Below are 16,724 nucleotides of genomic sequence, written 5' to 3'. Positions count from 1 at the left end.
ATGATTAAAAACATTTCTGTGTCTTCGTTTGTACTTTTAAAATGTGGAGATGTAACCAAACATAGGAGCAAAATAAACACAGCAACATTTTCTGGCAGGTTCCCATTTCATATTTGAACAGAAATAGTAAATAAGGAATTATTCAGTTGTTATTTTAAAGGGGCTTAAAGAAGCCATTTTGCTCTAGGTGGTTTTGGAGGACTGCTTTCTTGACCTGGGAGCATAAAATCAGGACTGAGAATTTCTTTTAAAAAGAAAAATCTATACTGAGCGTTCTAAAGATTACTGGAGAGGAGAGTGAAGTGTGGAATATCCTGTTCTGCAGAGCAGGACTTATATACTCCGTGATAGGCTTCCACACTTACATTTTAGGACCATTTTCTTTTTGGAAACTGGCTCACATCTGGGCTCTGTGAGACAGCATCTCTCATATTGCTTGCAAACATTTTAAAAAGATGCAACTTTTTAGTCTTTTAGTCTTTCTTGTTCCTAAACTAGAAAGTTTCGTATATGGCTTTAGTATATTATATTGTATATTTGTATATAAACATACAAATATAAATAACTTATATCATTGATTCAGCTGCCATCAGTAATGAAAACTTTTCAGGTAAGACAAGCCAATCAGATCTAGATTCAGGATTAGCAAGGTAGGCTGGTTTACTAAAACTGTTAATGAAACCTCGTTTGTTCCAGATTAATTATTCTTAAATGATTTCCATCCTGCCGGGATTTGCGTTCACAACCATTGATGCAGCTTAAAAGGACTACTTAAACATGGCTGAATGAGTAGAAAACAACCATCTTTTACAAAAGCACAGCTGACAGTTTTTAATGGGTACTTAACCTACTCTGAGGAATCCTAAAAGCACACACGGAAAAGCCTGCAGATTATTTGCTGCTTCTATATTCATTGCGCAGGCAAATCTGTCAGTGGTGCTGGCTAGAATGTCCCCAACAGCAGGTCAGTAGGCTTCCTTAAAGACGCAGGGATATGACTAACAAAACACTCCATTTCTGCCAGAAAGTAAATTTAAAAATCTGTAGAAGATGAGAGAGGAAAGCATTCCTGTAAGTGGCAGCCAGGCATCTTGTGATTAAACTCCAGAGGCTGCCTAAAGTACAAACTTGTCCTTCCCTTGATTGGAACATTAATGTAGGTCAAGGTATTTCTAATCTAGATTGGCACAAAATCTTAAATCTGCTGGTTGGCTATCACATGCATTGCATCACATGTGAAGAGCTTCTACTAATGTCCATGGCCAAGAAAACCTGCTGGCTTTTATATAAGTGGTTCCAGTTCTTTTCTCTCCCACTGACTCTCAGTAAGTCTTTGATGAACCAAATCCAGAGAGCATTACAGTGTCTTGGCTGCACTGCCCCCATGTGTAACAGAAGTAAGGGGGATAAAGCTCAGCCTTGCAGTCTGCCAAGTCACGAGGAACCATGGTGAGTCAGCAGTTTTATTCAGCCAAGCCTGCATGTGGAACTCACATGTATTTTATTGACATCACAAGGCAGCTATTATCTCTTCCAGCCAATTCACCACATTTGTTCAGATATTTATATCTAACTAGAAATACTTAAAATAATGACACTATCACCTTTTAGGGAAGGCTTTATAAATCATTATCCTCAAAAATCTTCAACAAATCATGGACAGATCGGTACTCAACCCTGGGAATCAACTGTTAATTTGTTGAGTTTTACCAAAAATAATAGTGGGTTAAAGCTTCTGTAGACCATGGTTTAAAATTACAGTTCTGAATCTATTAAACTGCCGGTTCTGAAGAACTGATATAACCACTTTTCAGCTTGCAGATTTCAGAACCACCCTAAACAGGAGGAAGGGCAAGGTGGAAGTAGAATAAATAAATGAGGGATATTTCACCCTTTGCACATTTTCTACATGGAAAGCATTTGTAGGTGGTCATATATTATAATCTACATGTCTGGTAAATTTCCATATGAGCGTATCTTACTAGTAGGAAGTTCGGCACAATGTGATACGTGAAGTATTGGGCTTCTCTGCGTCTCACTTAGCCAAGCTGCACAACCAGCAGCCACATGTCATGTAACGCTTACCGGACAATGGCAATTCAGACAGCAAGTGGGAGAGCAAATGTACAGACAAAAGTTGTGTGTCTAGTGAGAAGGTTCTGGCCTTGCTCCCTGGCATGTTATAGGCAGGCATTGTTATATATTCAGTCCCCTCACCTGAAGATCTATCCCACTCATTTTAAATCTAAGCTAGCATAAATATGCCTCAGCTCTTTCTCAAAATTTCACAAGTTTGTGTCCATTGGAAGTATTGCTTGAATTTGGTGTCAGTGCAAGAAATGCTGTTGTACCCAACCAGAATTAGGTGCAAACTCTGCACACAGAAAGCCATAGGTAATGTAACGGGTGGATGCAAAGAACATGTTCTTGTTTATTGTCTGCCAGGCAATGTTGATTCTCTTGGTTCCAGACATGCTAATCCCAGACATGCTCTAAGAGGTGGGTCTCTTCTGGTTTAAGGTGTGGGCTGGTCTTTAGAATTTTGTACTTAGATTGGAGATACATGGTTTAAATCTCTGCTCAGCTAAGAAGCTCACTGGGTAGCCCCACCCCCATGCTCTCTCACACAACAGCTTTGCAGAAAAAATGCAATAATTGCATACAATGCACATTTGATGAAGCACTGCCTTGACACTAGATTCAGAGAACTGTAGTACAAACTTGTGAATACCTGTGGTTTTGTGCATTCACAAGTCAAGCTGTAAGCGATATGCGAGTTAACAGCTAGGGCTTTTTGTGTTTTTTCCATAATATTTTAAACTATGCATTTGTGCAGTACAGTGGTACCTCGCAAGACGAATGCCTCGCAAGACGAAAAACTCGCAAGACGAAAGAGTTTTTCGTTTTTTGAGTTGCTTCGCAAGACGAATTTCCCTATGGGCTTGCTTCGCAAGACGAAAACGTCTTGCAAGTTTGTTTCCTTTTTCTTAAAACCGTTAATACCCAGGGTGCATTGCTTGAAGAGGTGCAGTTGCGACTTGACTTCGAGGAGCAACTGAGGAATGGCTGTCCTCCAAAGAACTGAGGGACATTTGCCAGAAGTGGAAAGAGGTGCAGGCTTTTGCACAGCGGCACCACCCTGACAAGGACCTGACACGTGACCTTGTGAACACTTTTGATACGAGGGTCATGTCGTCTTTCAGGGAGGTGCTGAAAAGGCGGATGAAGCAGCAGACCATGGACAGGTTCTTCAGCAAGAAGCAAAGAGTGGAAGAGGAACCTTCTTCAAGTTGTCTCCCAGAGTCTTAGAAAATGTATGTACAGTACACTTTGGTGATTTTTAAATGCTTTTCTGTCATGTTTAGAAACTTAAATTATTGTTCCTTCAATTTTTGAAATGCTCTTTACAGTATGTGTGACTTTAAAGAGCACTTAATAAACTCTTTTTGTACCAAATTTGGCTGTTTGGACTTTTTTTGACCATAGGAATGCATTAATTGATTTTCAATGCATTCCTATGGGAAACCGTGCTTCGCAAGACGAAAAATTCGCAAGATGAAAAATTCGCAAGACGAAAAAACTCGCAGAACCAATTAATTTCGTCTTGCGAAGCACCACTGTATTAAAACATTGCTACTAAAATCTCCATATCTGGCACCAGCTGAGAGACCTCCTCAAGGCGTTTACCTAATTCAAGTCAAACGCTAATATTATAACCAGCAGGAGATAACTTTTCTCTTTGAAAAGCAATTATCAGAATAATTAAGAAATAAGGCTAACACAAAACTACTGCAAGGGAGCAGAAGTTAAATAGTTAAATCTCTGGCATGGAAACCAGCACCACCTGCCCTGTTATTTGGTTCATTTATAACATTTACAGGCTACCCTTCCTCCACAAAGGCCAGGGAAGTAAACATGGTCCACCTCCCCTTTGTTACCCTCACAACAACCCTGCAAAGTAAGACTGTGAAATAGTAACTGACCCAAGGTCACCCAGTGATTTGAACCCTGGTTTCCCCAGCCTTTGTCTGCAGACTGCTGCACTTGTGTCTTTCATTTTAAGTTTTCCAGGGAAGGAAACCTAAAAAAGAAATCTGATGTTAGTAGTGAAATAGAAGAGAAATATGATTTTTGTCTTCCATGTTGTTTTGATAGTAAACAAGCTGTAATTATACAGCTACCTGTGGTGACTAGGCTGTTTTGCCAGATATTACCATGTGGAGAGGTGAGGCGAGTTCAGCGGCAGCAGTTCAGCTCATCTGCTCAGCGAGCTCTCCTGTCACACAATATTCTCACTTGCTGGAAGCGGAAGAAAGAGGGAACAGATTGTGCCACCCCTTGGGGCCCAACAAACTGACACTCTTTTGGAACAGAATTGATGGCAGCCTGTAAGGAAGGTATATAATCTATCCTGTTTACAATCTGAAGAGTAAAAGAAAGAAAGAAAGAAAGAAAGAAAGAAAGAAAGAAAGAAAGAAAGAAAGAAAAGGGAGGGTTAGGGATGATTTGGGGGGAATAAAAGCGTGCTTACAGGTTTGCTAAAAACAAATTACAGGAAGAGCTTGACATTTCTAAATGGAGGGAAGGGAATGCTGTACGTTCTGTTCTCTAGAATGCATACCTTTTGCAAGTCCAAATACATTTTTTTGTTTTTGTTTTCTTGGTACTGTACTTGAATGCCCATATTCCAGATGACCACTCTAAGGTCATCAGAAACAAGGTGTTCAGTGTTGCAGCACCTGCCTGATGAGACTCCCTCTCTAACTGATACTAGAGAAGCACCAACAGTATTGAATAAAGCCATTCACTTAATCCTAAATGTTTTATATTGATTTTTTTATGTCTTATTCTTTTGTTATATGCCTCTCTGATTTTCTTTAATGCTAAGCATTATATGCATTTAATAATTTTCACGTGAAGATCATTATCAAATTTGGAATTGAAATAGTTTTTCTGTGTGGGAATTGTTTTTATCAAGGTTTTTTTCTATTTAATAAAAATATATTTTTATTAATTTTTTAAACATATCATTTCCAACAGTCATTTAACACAATTTCTTATCTTCTACAATATTTTGGACTTCCGTCGTCTACCTCTGAAGATTTTCCATTCTTAATCACTTAATCTGCATTTCTTAATTTTTCTATTGCTTTTAATTATCTTTAACTAATAAGTCTCTTCATAATCTTCCTTCAATATTTCGCATAATCCTCCTTACAAAACATTTTGAAATCATTTCCAATATATTTTGTGGTAAGCAATTCATAAATGGAATCAAATAAATGAAGTGGGATAAAACTGTAAGACTGCAGTTCTCCTTTTGCTTTCTACATAATCAGCAAGTCAGAGATCCTGCCCGCTGCCCAAAAACCTTGATCCTAATAGAGATCTTTTTATATGCCTGTTGTCTTTGTCCATGGCGTTTTCTTGGCAGGGATACTGGAGTGGCTTGCCGGTTCCTGCTCCAGGTGGATCATGTTTGGTTAAAACTCTCCACTATGACCTGTCCATCTAGGGTGCCCTACTTGGCATAGTTCATAGCTTCTCTTATTCAAGCCCCTTCGCCACGGCAAGGCAGTGATCCATGAAGGGGAGGCAGTGATCCATGAAGAGATCTTCATGGATCTTCTTGAGAAGAGAAGACTCCCTGGAAAAGACCCTGATGTTGGGAAAGATGGAGGGCACAAGGAGAAGGGGACGACAGAGGACGAGATGGTTGGACAGTGTTCTCGAAGCTACCAGCATGAGTTTGACCAAAGTGCGGGAGGCAGTGGAAGACAGGAGTGCCTGGCATGCTCTGGTCCATGGGGTCATGAAGAGTCGGACATGACTAAACAACTAAACAACAACAACAACAGAGATCTTGGTCAGGAAAGCTTAGCCCATTTGAAGTTATTTCAGTCAAGATCTTTATTGCTGTGTTTCAAGTCACTTTTTCACGTTGCTGAACATACCAGCGAGCGGATGGGGATGTCTTCACCTGATGCACATTACCTGATTTGTAAAGGGGGGGGGGATGCATCAAACAGCAGAATTTCTCAAGAAACTACAGAATGCATATGGATACAGGATTTATGTGGCTAATGTCATGCGTACTCAGCTTCTTTTTTCCATATTTTACTTTCAATTTTCAATAATTTTATAATTTGACATCCAACTTACTTACTTATTTATCCCTTCTAGCCTTCCCCCCACCCCACCCCTTGTTTCCAATTTCTCCCCTTTATTACCTTACACATCTTTAGTTTTCCGTTCAGTTACAAGTCCATTGATAATCCTAATTCACATTACTTCATAGATGCTATGTCAATCCTGCTAATGTTTTTAAGTCTTTACAGTGGACCTTAAGATAGTCTATAAATTTAGTCTAGTCTTGTATAAACTTTTTTTTCATCTTGGTCCCGGATTTTCACGGTCATCTTGTGTACTCAGCTTCAAACACCAGCGGTGGGAGAACACTAAGGCCAGGGTAAATGGAAATGTGTACAGCAGGGGTCGGCAACCTTTTTCAGCCGTGGGCTGGTCCACCATCCCTCAGACCATGTGGGGGGCTGGACTATATATGGGGGCGGAATGAACGAATTCCTATGCCCCACAAATAACCCAGAGATGCATTTTAAATAAAAGGACACATTCTACTCATGTAAAAACACGCTGATTCCCAGACCATCCGCGGGCCAGATTGAGAAGGTGATTGGGCCGCATTCGGCCCCTGGGCCTTAGGTTGACTACCCCTGGTGTACAGCTTAGAGTAACAAATATCTTCACCCCACTAGGCAAGAAAATGTTTCTCCAGCTTGGTCTGCGTTCCTGGCCACAGATGCATTCCTGCGCTCCTAGTTGTGCTCAGTTGAAACAGGCCCATACTTTCCTTGACCCATTAAGAGTGGCTGTAGAGGAAGCACAAATGTCCCCAGTACCGCTTGTTGGCCAACGTGCTACAAGAGATGCAAGTATATGCTGCAGCTCTAGCCAACACGCAAATCCTGCACAGTTTTGTACCTTTGGGTTTCATACAAGAAGCGTGCACTACCGGCCTCAGCCACAGGGTGGCTTTTGTTTTTCTCTACAGCTTTACTCTACTCGCTTCAGTGTAAGCCCCATGGCCAGTGGAACTGACTAATGAGGGAATGTAAAAAACAAGCAAACAGCTAGAACAGGCTCCTCTAGTCCACCATCCTGTTCTCACAGTGGCCAACCAGGTTCCTATGGGAAGTCTGAAAGTAGGACCTGGGTGTAAAAGCAGACTTACACAGAGTTGCATCAGCATTATTCATGACTAGGATTCACCATTTGCATCATTCTAAGTGGGGTGATATTAGCCAAGGGGTCAGCAAACATTTTCTGCAGGAGGCCGGTCCACTGTCCCTCAGACCTTGTTGAGGGCTGGACTATATTTTGAACACCCCCCCGACTCTCCCCTCCCTTCTCCACAGCACCGGACGAGCCACGGTGACTGCTTACCTGTGCCTCGCAAGTGGCAGGGGCTGGCGGCACCGGCAGCACAATGAAGGGCGCAAAAGGGCTGCCTCCAGAGAGGGGCTGCTTAAAATGGCGCTCAACAAAGCCCAGCCCCCTTCCTCCTCTAGGCAGGGCAGGGAGAAGCCAGGAGGAGGGAGGGAGGAGGCACCACCGTGGTGTGTGTGGGAGGAATGGCGCAGCCCTAACAATCAGAATCAGATCCACGCCAAGCCACGCGGTGATTCCCGGACCGTCTGTGGGCCGGATCCAGAAGGCAATTGGTACAGATCCGGCCCCCGGGCCTTTGTTTGCTGACCCATGTATTAGCCAATAAAAATAGCCTGACCAGCCTATGTTGAAACTAAATGAAACCAAACCCAAGAGCAATTCTGAGAGCGACAAGAGTGTTGAATCACCTGGGGCAGAATCTGGGCCCATGGTACACATATTCCATGTATGGGGTATAGGCAAAGGAAATCTCAGGGTAATAGGAATGCCACAATAGTTCACATCATTTCCTAATGCCTCTCATATTCTAGTAGTTTCTTGGTGCTATTTCTTGTCCTTGTCCAGTTTTAAGATTTTGTATTTTGAATTATCCTATTGGCTTAAGCTGTACTTGATTTTTTTCGGTTAATTTTCTCACATCCCTAAGCCCCCGTGAAACATTGCCATTCACATCTTTCACTGTAATCACCGTGACCACTTTGGTTGCCTAGTTCCAGCAACTGTATGACCTACTTTTTCGAGACTAGACTGTGTACGGCGGCTCATAATGAAATCAATTGAAGTTGTCAGTCGGTACACAACTGAAAATCATACCCAGGCTGTCCCAGATCAGCCACCCCAAATGAGTGTGATTGAAGAAGATCACTACCTGAATAGGGTAAGACAGCGAGGTCCCTGTGATGCTGTAGGGCAATTAACTGAGGTGAACTTTTCTTCAGCGGCTGGGAGAGCTGTGAATGTACTGTAGTCAAAAGTAAAGCTTTACAGGACAGCTGTTGAGAGCTACAGAAATGCAACCTTTCCTGCTCAGAAACAAGACGCTGATCCATACAGGGGGGTGATGTTGTGAACAGATCTTGGGATGCCATTATCAAATATGTGTTTTGCCTTAAAGGTTAGATAGTTTGGAGTCTGAACAATCTGGGCTTAATCCCCCAATTCCACACGTAGCAAGCGGTAATTCTTCTCTATAATTTCTCCATTATTTTGTATGAGGATACTCTTAAATTTACCTGAATCAAGGAACCATGGGCATAGCCAGGAAGGTGCAGGGGGGCAGCTGCCCCCCCATCCAAGTAAATAAATAAAAATACTTAACTAACCTACCAAATTGTGTTGAAGATAACTCAGTTCTGCCCCCCCCCAACATAAAGCCTGCCCCCCTAAGATAAATCCTGGCTATGCCCATGGAAGGAATTGGAAGTCTTAATATAGGTCAAGGAAAGGGGCACGAAGGAGCAATGAAATGAAAAAGATAACCATACCTTTGTTCTTCTGGCACTAAAACTAAAAATGCTCTCCATTTTTTATGCTTACAGGATACTGGATTTGTATATCATACTGCAAGAGGTACTTTCCTTTTTATGTACATTTAAAACCAGGGATGAGGTTGGGGGGGGGAGACTCCTATATGATTAACAGGTGCATAAGCAAGCTTTTGAGTTCCTAAAAATTCAGATTAGATACTAAAATTTAAGAAGAATTTAAGATTTGTTTTGTTTTTACACTGTGCAAGGGTGACAAGCCAAACCGTCTTTGGTGGCGAAAAAAATATTTCATAGCATCATAAAATTGCAGAATTGTAGAGTTGGAAGGGACCCCACGGATCATCTAGTCCACCCCCTGTAATGCAAGAATCTCAGCTAAAGCATCCACGACAGCCTCCCTTTTTCATATCTGTTTTGTTTAGCATCGAGCCAGATGGATGGAAGAACCCCCGTTTCTTTGCTTGGTCGTTAAGGCACTTATGCAGGCATGAACTGTCATGCTCTAGTCCTCAGCTGCCCGCGAAGGACCAGGCAGCGGCGGGAGCGACTACTAAACAGTTCGGGGCAGGAACAGGAAACGCGGGTGCCTGAGGCGGTGCTAGCCTGCCGTGTGTATGCGGGTGTTTCGTAGAATCGGAGAGCTGGAAGGGACCTTGACGGTCATCTAGTCCAACCCCCTGCAATGCAGGAATGTGCAGCTGTTCCCTACAGGGCTCGAACCTGCAGCCTTGGCGTTATTAGCACCTGACCAGCTGAGCTGGTTGGTGGGGAATCCCGGGGAGAAAATTTCCTCCAAAGGACGGCGGTGAAAAAGGGAAACGGTGCAAGAGCATAGAAGGAGGAGAGAGAGACGTCCCACTAAGCTATGACAGCAGTGGGTGGAGCGCGGTGGATGCGCGCATGGATGCAATAATACGCCCCCCCCCCACACACCCTGTGCGCCATAACTGGGTCAGAGAGGAATCCTCCACGGCGCACTTTCCACCCGCCTCCTGCAGGTGGCGCCATAGCAACGCCCGGCTGCGGCTGCTTACCAATCTTCCGCGGCCGCCACCTTGATTGGGCCAGAACGCCTCGCTTACGCGGTCCCGGGGGAAAAAAATAACCCACAACGCAGCGCCGGCTTGGTTTACACCCCCCCCCCGCGCACCCCCCGCTCAGGATTGGCCAGCCGGCGCGTCAAACAGCCAAGAGGAGGGCCCTGGCCGAGGGGGCGGGGTACGAGGCCGAGGCAGATGGAGAGGCGGGTGTCAGGGTTCAGGTGACACAAGCGGCGGCCGCCGGGCACGTAACTTGCGCATTGTTCCGGGCGTAAGTGAGGTTGGTGCATTGTGCGTTCCGCAGAAGAGCGCGGCGGCGGCGGCGCTGCTGCTGCTGCTGAGGGGAGAAGAAAACCGCCGCCGTCGCCATGGAAGGGAAGCCTGGCGAGCAGCCGCTGTGCGACAGCCTCATTCTCTGGGCAAGTGAGGGGAGGCCGGGCTCGGAGAGGGGAGAGGGGGAGGGCGGGTCGTCGGTTGGGGGTCGGTCGCCTCGCCCGTCACCATCCCACCCCGCCTCGCCCTCCGCCTGCCCCTTCCTCTCACCTGCCGCCCCGTCGTCTCAGGTGATGGCGGCGCTTCCCTGGGGCGAAGGGAGCGCGAGTCCAGGCGGGAGTTCCGGCTGCGAAGCCATTCGCGGCGGCTGCTGCTGCTGCTGCTGCTTCACACCACCCTGAAGAAGCAGCCAGGCTCGGAGCCTGACACCTCACCCCCCGCTGCAACCTGTGGAGCCCTCCTCCTCTGCTCGCTTTCCTTATGCCCCATTTCTGTAATGCAGGCGCCCTTACGTAACAGCGCCCCGCTTCTTTTAGCAACCTTTTAGCACGTGCCATGTTGGTAAAAGCGTTGTACGCGGTATGTACAGTTGTGTGTATGTAAGTGTGCACGGTCACTTATCCACAGAGTAGCTAAGGATGGGGTCCTTTCCCCACTGTACCTAAGGTCAGGGCTGGCCCACGCAGGAGGCAAGGTGAGATGAGCGGCCTCAGGTGGCAGGATCCACAGGGACAGCAGATCCCGATGTCAAGCTTTCTCCCGCCCTTGTTCCTGATGCAGGTCTTCCTAGGAGTAGGGTGCCATTTCAGGACCCGCCACAGGTGCCAAAATGTCTTGGGCCAGCCCTGCCATAATGTACCACCGTCAGTATGTTCAGTTCAGTCACAACGAATCTGATGTGTGGCCCTTATTTACCCAAACGTATGCTTCATTCAGGGACGCGGGTGGCGCTGTGGGTAAAAGCCTCAGCGCCTAGGGCTTGCCGATCGAAAGGTCAGCGGTTCGAATCCCCGCGGCGGGGTGCGCTCCCGTTGTTCGGTCCCAGTGCCTGCCAACCTAGCAGTTTGAAAGCACCCCCGGGTGCAAGTAGATAAATAGGGACCGCTTACTGGCGGGAAGGTAAACGGCGTTTCCGTGTGCTGCACTGGCTCGCCAGATGCAGCTTTGTCATGCTGGCCACGTGACCCGGAAAGTGTCTCCGGACAGCGCTGGCCCCCGGCCTCTTAAGTGAGATGGGCGCACAACCCTAGAGTCTGTCAAGACTGGCCCGTACGGGCAGGGGTATTAAAAAAAATAAAATGCTTAATTCAGTGCAATTTCCTCCCCAATACTGCCGCCATGCACCTTATCTCTGTGCATGCTTTTTCAATGTGTTTATCACTGAGTTCAAGTAAATATGCCAGGAGCAGTTTATATAATTGTGCATGTTGCTAAGGAGCCAGCTTACAAGAGGATTTTTGCTTCTATCTAATATATGATGAGGGAAGTTGGCAGTCCTGTTTTATCAAAACCAAAGGTCATTTCAAGAATCCCTTATGCCATGCATCATGAAGACCGAGGAGTGCTCGGTGATCAAAGGTTGATAGTGACAGTGTATTCTTATACGGGTTAAACTGAACTTAGCTGTAACCTAGAGTTCTAACTTTATTAAATTGCCACTGGAAAAACAATCAATTGAAAAAAATGCATTGAATCTTATAAGCTGCCATAACAAACAAAGATATTTTAAAGGTAATAGTATATTTATCTAGGTCATGGAGCAAGAGACAAATCTAGTCTGGAAACCTTAGCAGTTTCTTGTGTTAAAACACACATTTTGGAGTTTTATTACTAGAAATCGTAAGTGGGGATGAGAGAAAAAGAAGTATTCCCCATGCTCTCCACTTTTTTTCATATAGGTGGCTTTTGGATAGATTGATGGGAATATAAAGTAATGGACGAAACATAAAGCTACTACTCTTGTTAGTATATTCTCTTTCATTTCAACCAGAACCAATATACTGTCAGATAGAAATAAAAGTGTGCCTATTACTTGCAGTGCCACTGATTAAATGTGCACAAGTTCATTGCCTACAAGGAACTGTGTTGTAGGGGGTGAGATAAAAAAATGAAGTGAGGAGCCGTGATGATCATCCATGTCCAACCAATAACAGTGCATGGAGGTGGGTACATAGCCCCCTCCCTCCACTGTTTTAGGGGTCTAGGTCAGAGGAGGGTTTTTTAAAAATAAAAAATCTGAAGGCCACATTTTCTCATGGATCTGCATAGCAGCTAGCAGCTTTCCAAAGGCTTTGGATTTGACTCTTACTTTTCTACAGTAGGTTATAGTCCAGGATTACAAAAGTCAGGAGTTTACACACCCACCACATCTCCCTAACTTACATACAGGGAAGAAGAAGGCAGCATCACACTTAAGGGATACTTCCAGTCAGGGCTGGTGAGGCATGTGGCCTGGGGAAAGTCCTGGAGATTTAAGGTTCCCCATTCCTTTCCTTGACTAAAGGGAAGCAAGCCATTGTTGTTGTTTAGTTGTTTAGTCGTGTCCGACTCTTCGTGACCCCATGGACCAGAGCATGCCAGGCACTCCTGTCTTCCACTGCCTCCCGCAGTTTGGTCAAACTCATGCTGGTAGCTTCGAGAACACTGTCCAACCATCTCTTTCGTCCCCTTCTCTAGTATCAGCCTGATGGCTACATGGCAGCACAACTGTAGCTCTTGATCTTCCCGTCTCCATCCCTTAAACACCAATTTCTGTTTGTAAGCCTGGAATACTCCCCAGGTATACAGAAGCCGCCCTTCTTTCTGGAAGATCCCATTTCACTGACCGGTGCAGTGTCACTTGGCTTCCATAATAAAAGGGAATGGTCATCCTTTGCTGCTTTGTGTTGGCTGTTCAACAATTTTCTTCCCCACTGTATTAGTTTCTGAAGCTTAACATTATTTACAGCCATATGTTGCTGCAGTCTGTGCAGCTTTAATTCTCCTTAATGATTTACTCTTGATGAAGAAAGAAAGAGATTTTTATTTGAAGGAATTCTTATTAGATAACCGAAACCTAAAGCTGTGTGATTAGCAGAAAGAGTTCAAGTGCCTGCTCGTATTAATTGCTACAGTCGTGGTACTGTATATACTCTTTGAGGCATCTTTTCCGTACCTACCATACTGAGAGCTACCACTTTGAACAGGGGGAAAACTCTCTGTTTCAGCTTAGCTTCCTTGTGAAACTTAAGCCAGACACCTGAACTTCCATTTTCCTCTTGATTTCTCAGGGTCAGGTTTGCACCCCATCTGTTTGCAGCTGCACAGATTTAGCCACATTTTCTTCTAGGTATAAATTAAACCATTAGACTACTGAAATGTGCTGTATATGGTGCTACCCTTGTACCTGGTTCAGAAGCTGCAGCTGATGCAAAACCCACCTGCTAGGGTGTTTAATGGGTAACCCTAATTTTTGGCATATTGCACTGTTGTCAGAATATCTGCACTGGCTTACTTTTAAGCTACAAGGGAGTTCAAAATTTTGTTGCTGACATTTAAAGTCCCAAACAACTTGGGACCAGGATATCTAGCAGACCAGCTCCTCCAGTCCAGGTGAACTTTAAGATCAACTGAGGATACTCTACTGATCATACCACAACCAGCATATTGTCATTTTAGTTGAATTAAGGAAGTATTTCCCGATATTGCATATTTCTTCCAAATTGCATTGTCTATGATCCAACAGGAGGGGAGAGACTTAGACTAGAACTGCAGTTTAAATTATTTATGGAAAAATGACTAGCATTCATATATTTTTGTTTGCTTATCTATATCATTTGCACAGCTGTCCTAAGGAATACAATATTTAAAATTTAATAATATGGTTGCATGCCATCCCAATCTCTGAGCGGTACAAGATTCCAGGGATTCCAGACATTTGCCCAGAGCCCTGTTTAATTGGAATGAGTGACAGCAGAGATTCTGGTGTCTTTAGGATACAGTATATGGTTTATTTACACATATTTACAACCTGAGCCTAATCCTTACAAAAAACTGGCAACAGTGTTTCTTTCCTAAGTATTTCCCTCCTCTTTCCTTATTTTTAACAAAATATTATTGCTACGTAAGCTTTAGTTATTTTAAAAACACCAATATACCGATAATTCCTATTGAAACAAAGTATTTTGAAATATTATTGTGCTGGTTTGAATCATGGTGTATAATTCCAGGCTCTTTTATTGTGCATATTGTATTGTTGATCAGTACCTCCCATCATTTATTCTGCGTTATTAAGAAATACTACTGAACTATATACCACGAATCAAATACTGCATTCGTCACAAAAACAGAATAGCTTGTTTTTATGTTCTTTCAGAGTTCCTGGAATAGCAAAACCATGAACAAGTTTTCTGTAAGATATTTTTATGTGGTTGACACCTAGTGGATAAAAGATGGAAGTGCTTCTTTAGAAAAGTTTGAGTTGAGCATGCTCTAGGCCTGTCCTTTTAGGAGTGGTTCCAAGATGGATCCCAGACCCAGAAACCATGACATGAAGCCAGCTGTTGTTTCGTCTTATTGGTGTAGCCTACATACATTGAATTTTCTTGCATATATATTTCTGGGTACAGTTGGAAATTGTTTTACCAAGTGAAACTTGTAGCCGATGAATATCATAAAGAGTAAAGTTGTGGCCAGTGTTGACTCTCCAGCTTTAAGAACCTAGCTGCTGCATTTTTGTACAAATTTTGTTGAAAAGTCAGTATTTAAAGATAGATCCTTACAGTGCACTAATCTAGTTGAAAAGTTCAAGATTATTGAATCAGTCTTCAGAAGCTGTCAAAGACTTGATTCATGCTTCACTTAATGCCGCATAAAGCATAGTTGTGGTATACAGGAACACCCTTCTTAAATTACATAACCTTAATGCAACTCAGGAATGCAACTTAGGACTGTCTTCTGCAACTTCTTCATGACAGAACTCTCACACTGAAGCCCTTACTTTCAAGTTAGCAATAGTTCTCTAGATGGTATCCAACAAAATCATACTAAACTGTTTTTTTATATTTTTGTAAATTACTTAGAAGGTGGTGGTGGGGTTTTTTTTACAATCAGGTGGTGTATAAATTTTGTTAAATCAATACTTTGAATAGACCCATTGAAATCAGTTAAGTTACTCATATTTATTTCAGTGGATCTACTATTAAGTATGACTTAGTTGGTTTGAACCCTTTATGTACAAATGTATTTGTTTTAATGATTCCCTTTGTCTAAGAAAAAATCCTGCTCTCTTAATAATACTAGACCTTTATACGAATTTGAGATTGTTCATTTTGCTTCACGTAAGTTATCTAAGTAGCCTTCCAACAGCTGTGCAAGGTAGGCCAGCATTAACCTTTCTTGCAAACAGGGAAGTGATTTGTAACTCCCTTTATCACATAGAGAGACCTTTTTGGGGTGTCTAACCTAAGCAGCAGTCTGGTTGTAGATTTCTAAAAATAAAAGGAAGACTTCACTGGCAAACCTTCCATCAGCACAGGCACTTCAGCTTTCCAGACACAACAATCCCCCCTTTTTGTCCTGCATGCTCTTCTGGGGGTTCTCCTGATCCTTCCATGCCGATTTCAGGGGCGTGGGGAAGACACAGAGGGGGAGTCTGTTGTGTGTTTGAAGTCCTTGCACAGGCATCAGGTCACATCCACACCATACATTTGAAGCTCATTCCCCACCTACAAAGAATTCTGGGAACTATGGTTTATTAAGCTATGTAAACTACAGTTCCCTAGATTCTTTGGGAGAAACTGTGCTTTAAATGCATAGTGCAGCTGTTTCACTGGGCTTACTCTTAGTGTGTGATTTGCACATGAGGGGTTTGCTGTGAGTACCATTCATCTGAATATCAATATATAGTGAATCTTGCTTAGGTTGAATAAAAAGTGTTTCCAGGCAAACTGCTTGCTATACTCAGCATTCAGACTGCCTTGTGACACAGGCAGGTGATTGGGCTACTATCTTATTTATACACATACTTAATGTGATAGGATTATTTTGGATTATTGTACTGTGCTCTATGTAGGCCTGCCCTTAAAGACAGCCCAGAAACTTCAGTTAGTGCAGAATGTGGCCTTCCATATGTTGACCAGGGCAGCCAGCAGGGACCACATTACACAGATCCTAAAATATTTTTGGTGATTGCTTATTTCTTTCTGGGCTGAATTTAAGGTGCTGGTGTTGACTTGGGGGCCAGGTATCTGAAGGAGTGCCTCTCTCTCTCTCTCTCTGTCAGCCTGCCTGGTTTCTTTTCATTGTTCCCCAACCGGGGGTGATACATCAGATGGTAACGAGGACTAGGATCTTCTCCACAGTGGAACTGCAATTAAGGAATGCCCTCCTTTGGATGTATGGCAGGTGCTAACACCCTTGCATTTGGGTGCCTGGCTAAGACCTGTGTTTTGTCCAGGCATCTGTTAGATATTTT

The 16,724-nt window shown here is 43.6% G+C and overlaps 3 protein-coding genes across 9 annotated transcripts in view; 2 read left to right on the top strand and 1 right to left on the bottom strand.

Annotated features, from left to right (window-relative positions):
• The window catches only part of FGGY (FGGY carbohydrate kinase domain containing), a 162,576-nt gene extending 159,120 nt beyond the window's left edge, over window positions 1-3,456 (top strand). For all 6 annotated transcript variants that reach the window (XM_077928691.1, XM_077928690.1, XM_077928689.1 and 3 more), the window contains one exon: window positions 1,815-3,456. The gene's annotated coding sequence lies outside the window, so the exon portion shown is untranslated. The remainder of the gene's footprint in view (window positions 1-1,814) is intronic.
• The window catches only part of LOC114598926 (E3 ubiquitin-protein ligase RNF170-like), a 29,585-nt gene extending 18,693 nt beyond the window's left edge, over window positions 1-10,892 (bottom strand). Inside the window, exon 1 of one of the 2 annotated variants that reach the window (XM_028733310.2) lies at window positions 10,541-10,892. In XM_028733310.2, coding sequence (XP_028589143.2) covers window positions 10,541-10,827 — 287 coding nt within the window. In that variant the 5' untranslated portion in view covers window positions 10,828-10,892. Of the gene's footprint in view, window positions 1-9,991; window positions 10,087-10,540 lie in introns of those variants that run through there. The other variant, XM_028733313.2, reaches the window with a different exon arrangement.
• The window catches only part of HOOK1 (hook microtubule tethering protein 1), a 31,186-nt gene continuing 24,686 nt past the window's right edge, over window positions 10,225-16,724 (top strand). Inside the window, exon 1 of the mRNA XM_028733282.2 lies at window positions 10,225-10,416. Within this exon, the coding sequence (XP_028589115.1) occupies window positions 10,366-10,416 (51 nt within the window). The 5' untranslated portion in view covers window positions 10,225-10,365. The remainder of the gene's footprint in view (window positions 10,417-16,724) is intronic.

Source organism: Podarcis muralis, chromosome 5, assembly GCF_964188315.1.
Source record: "Podarcis muralis chromosome 5, rPodMur119.hap1.1, whole genome shotgun sequence".
Classification (NCBI taxonomy): Eukaryota; Metazoa; Chordata; class Lepidosauria; order Squamata; family Lacertidae; genus Podarcis; species Podarcis muralis.
Note: the sequence above shows the minus strand (reverse complement) of the source record. Positions and strands in the feature narration are given on the sequence as shown.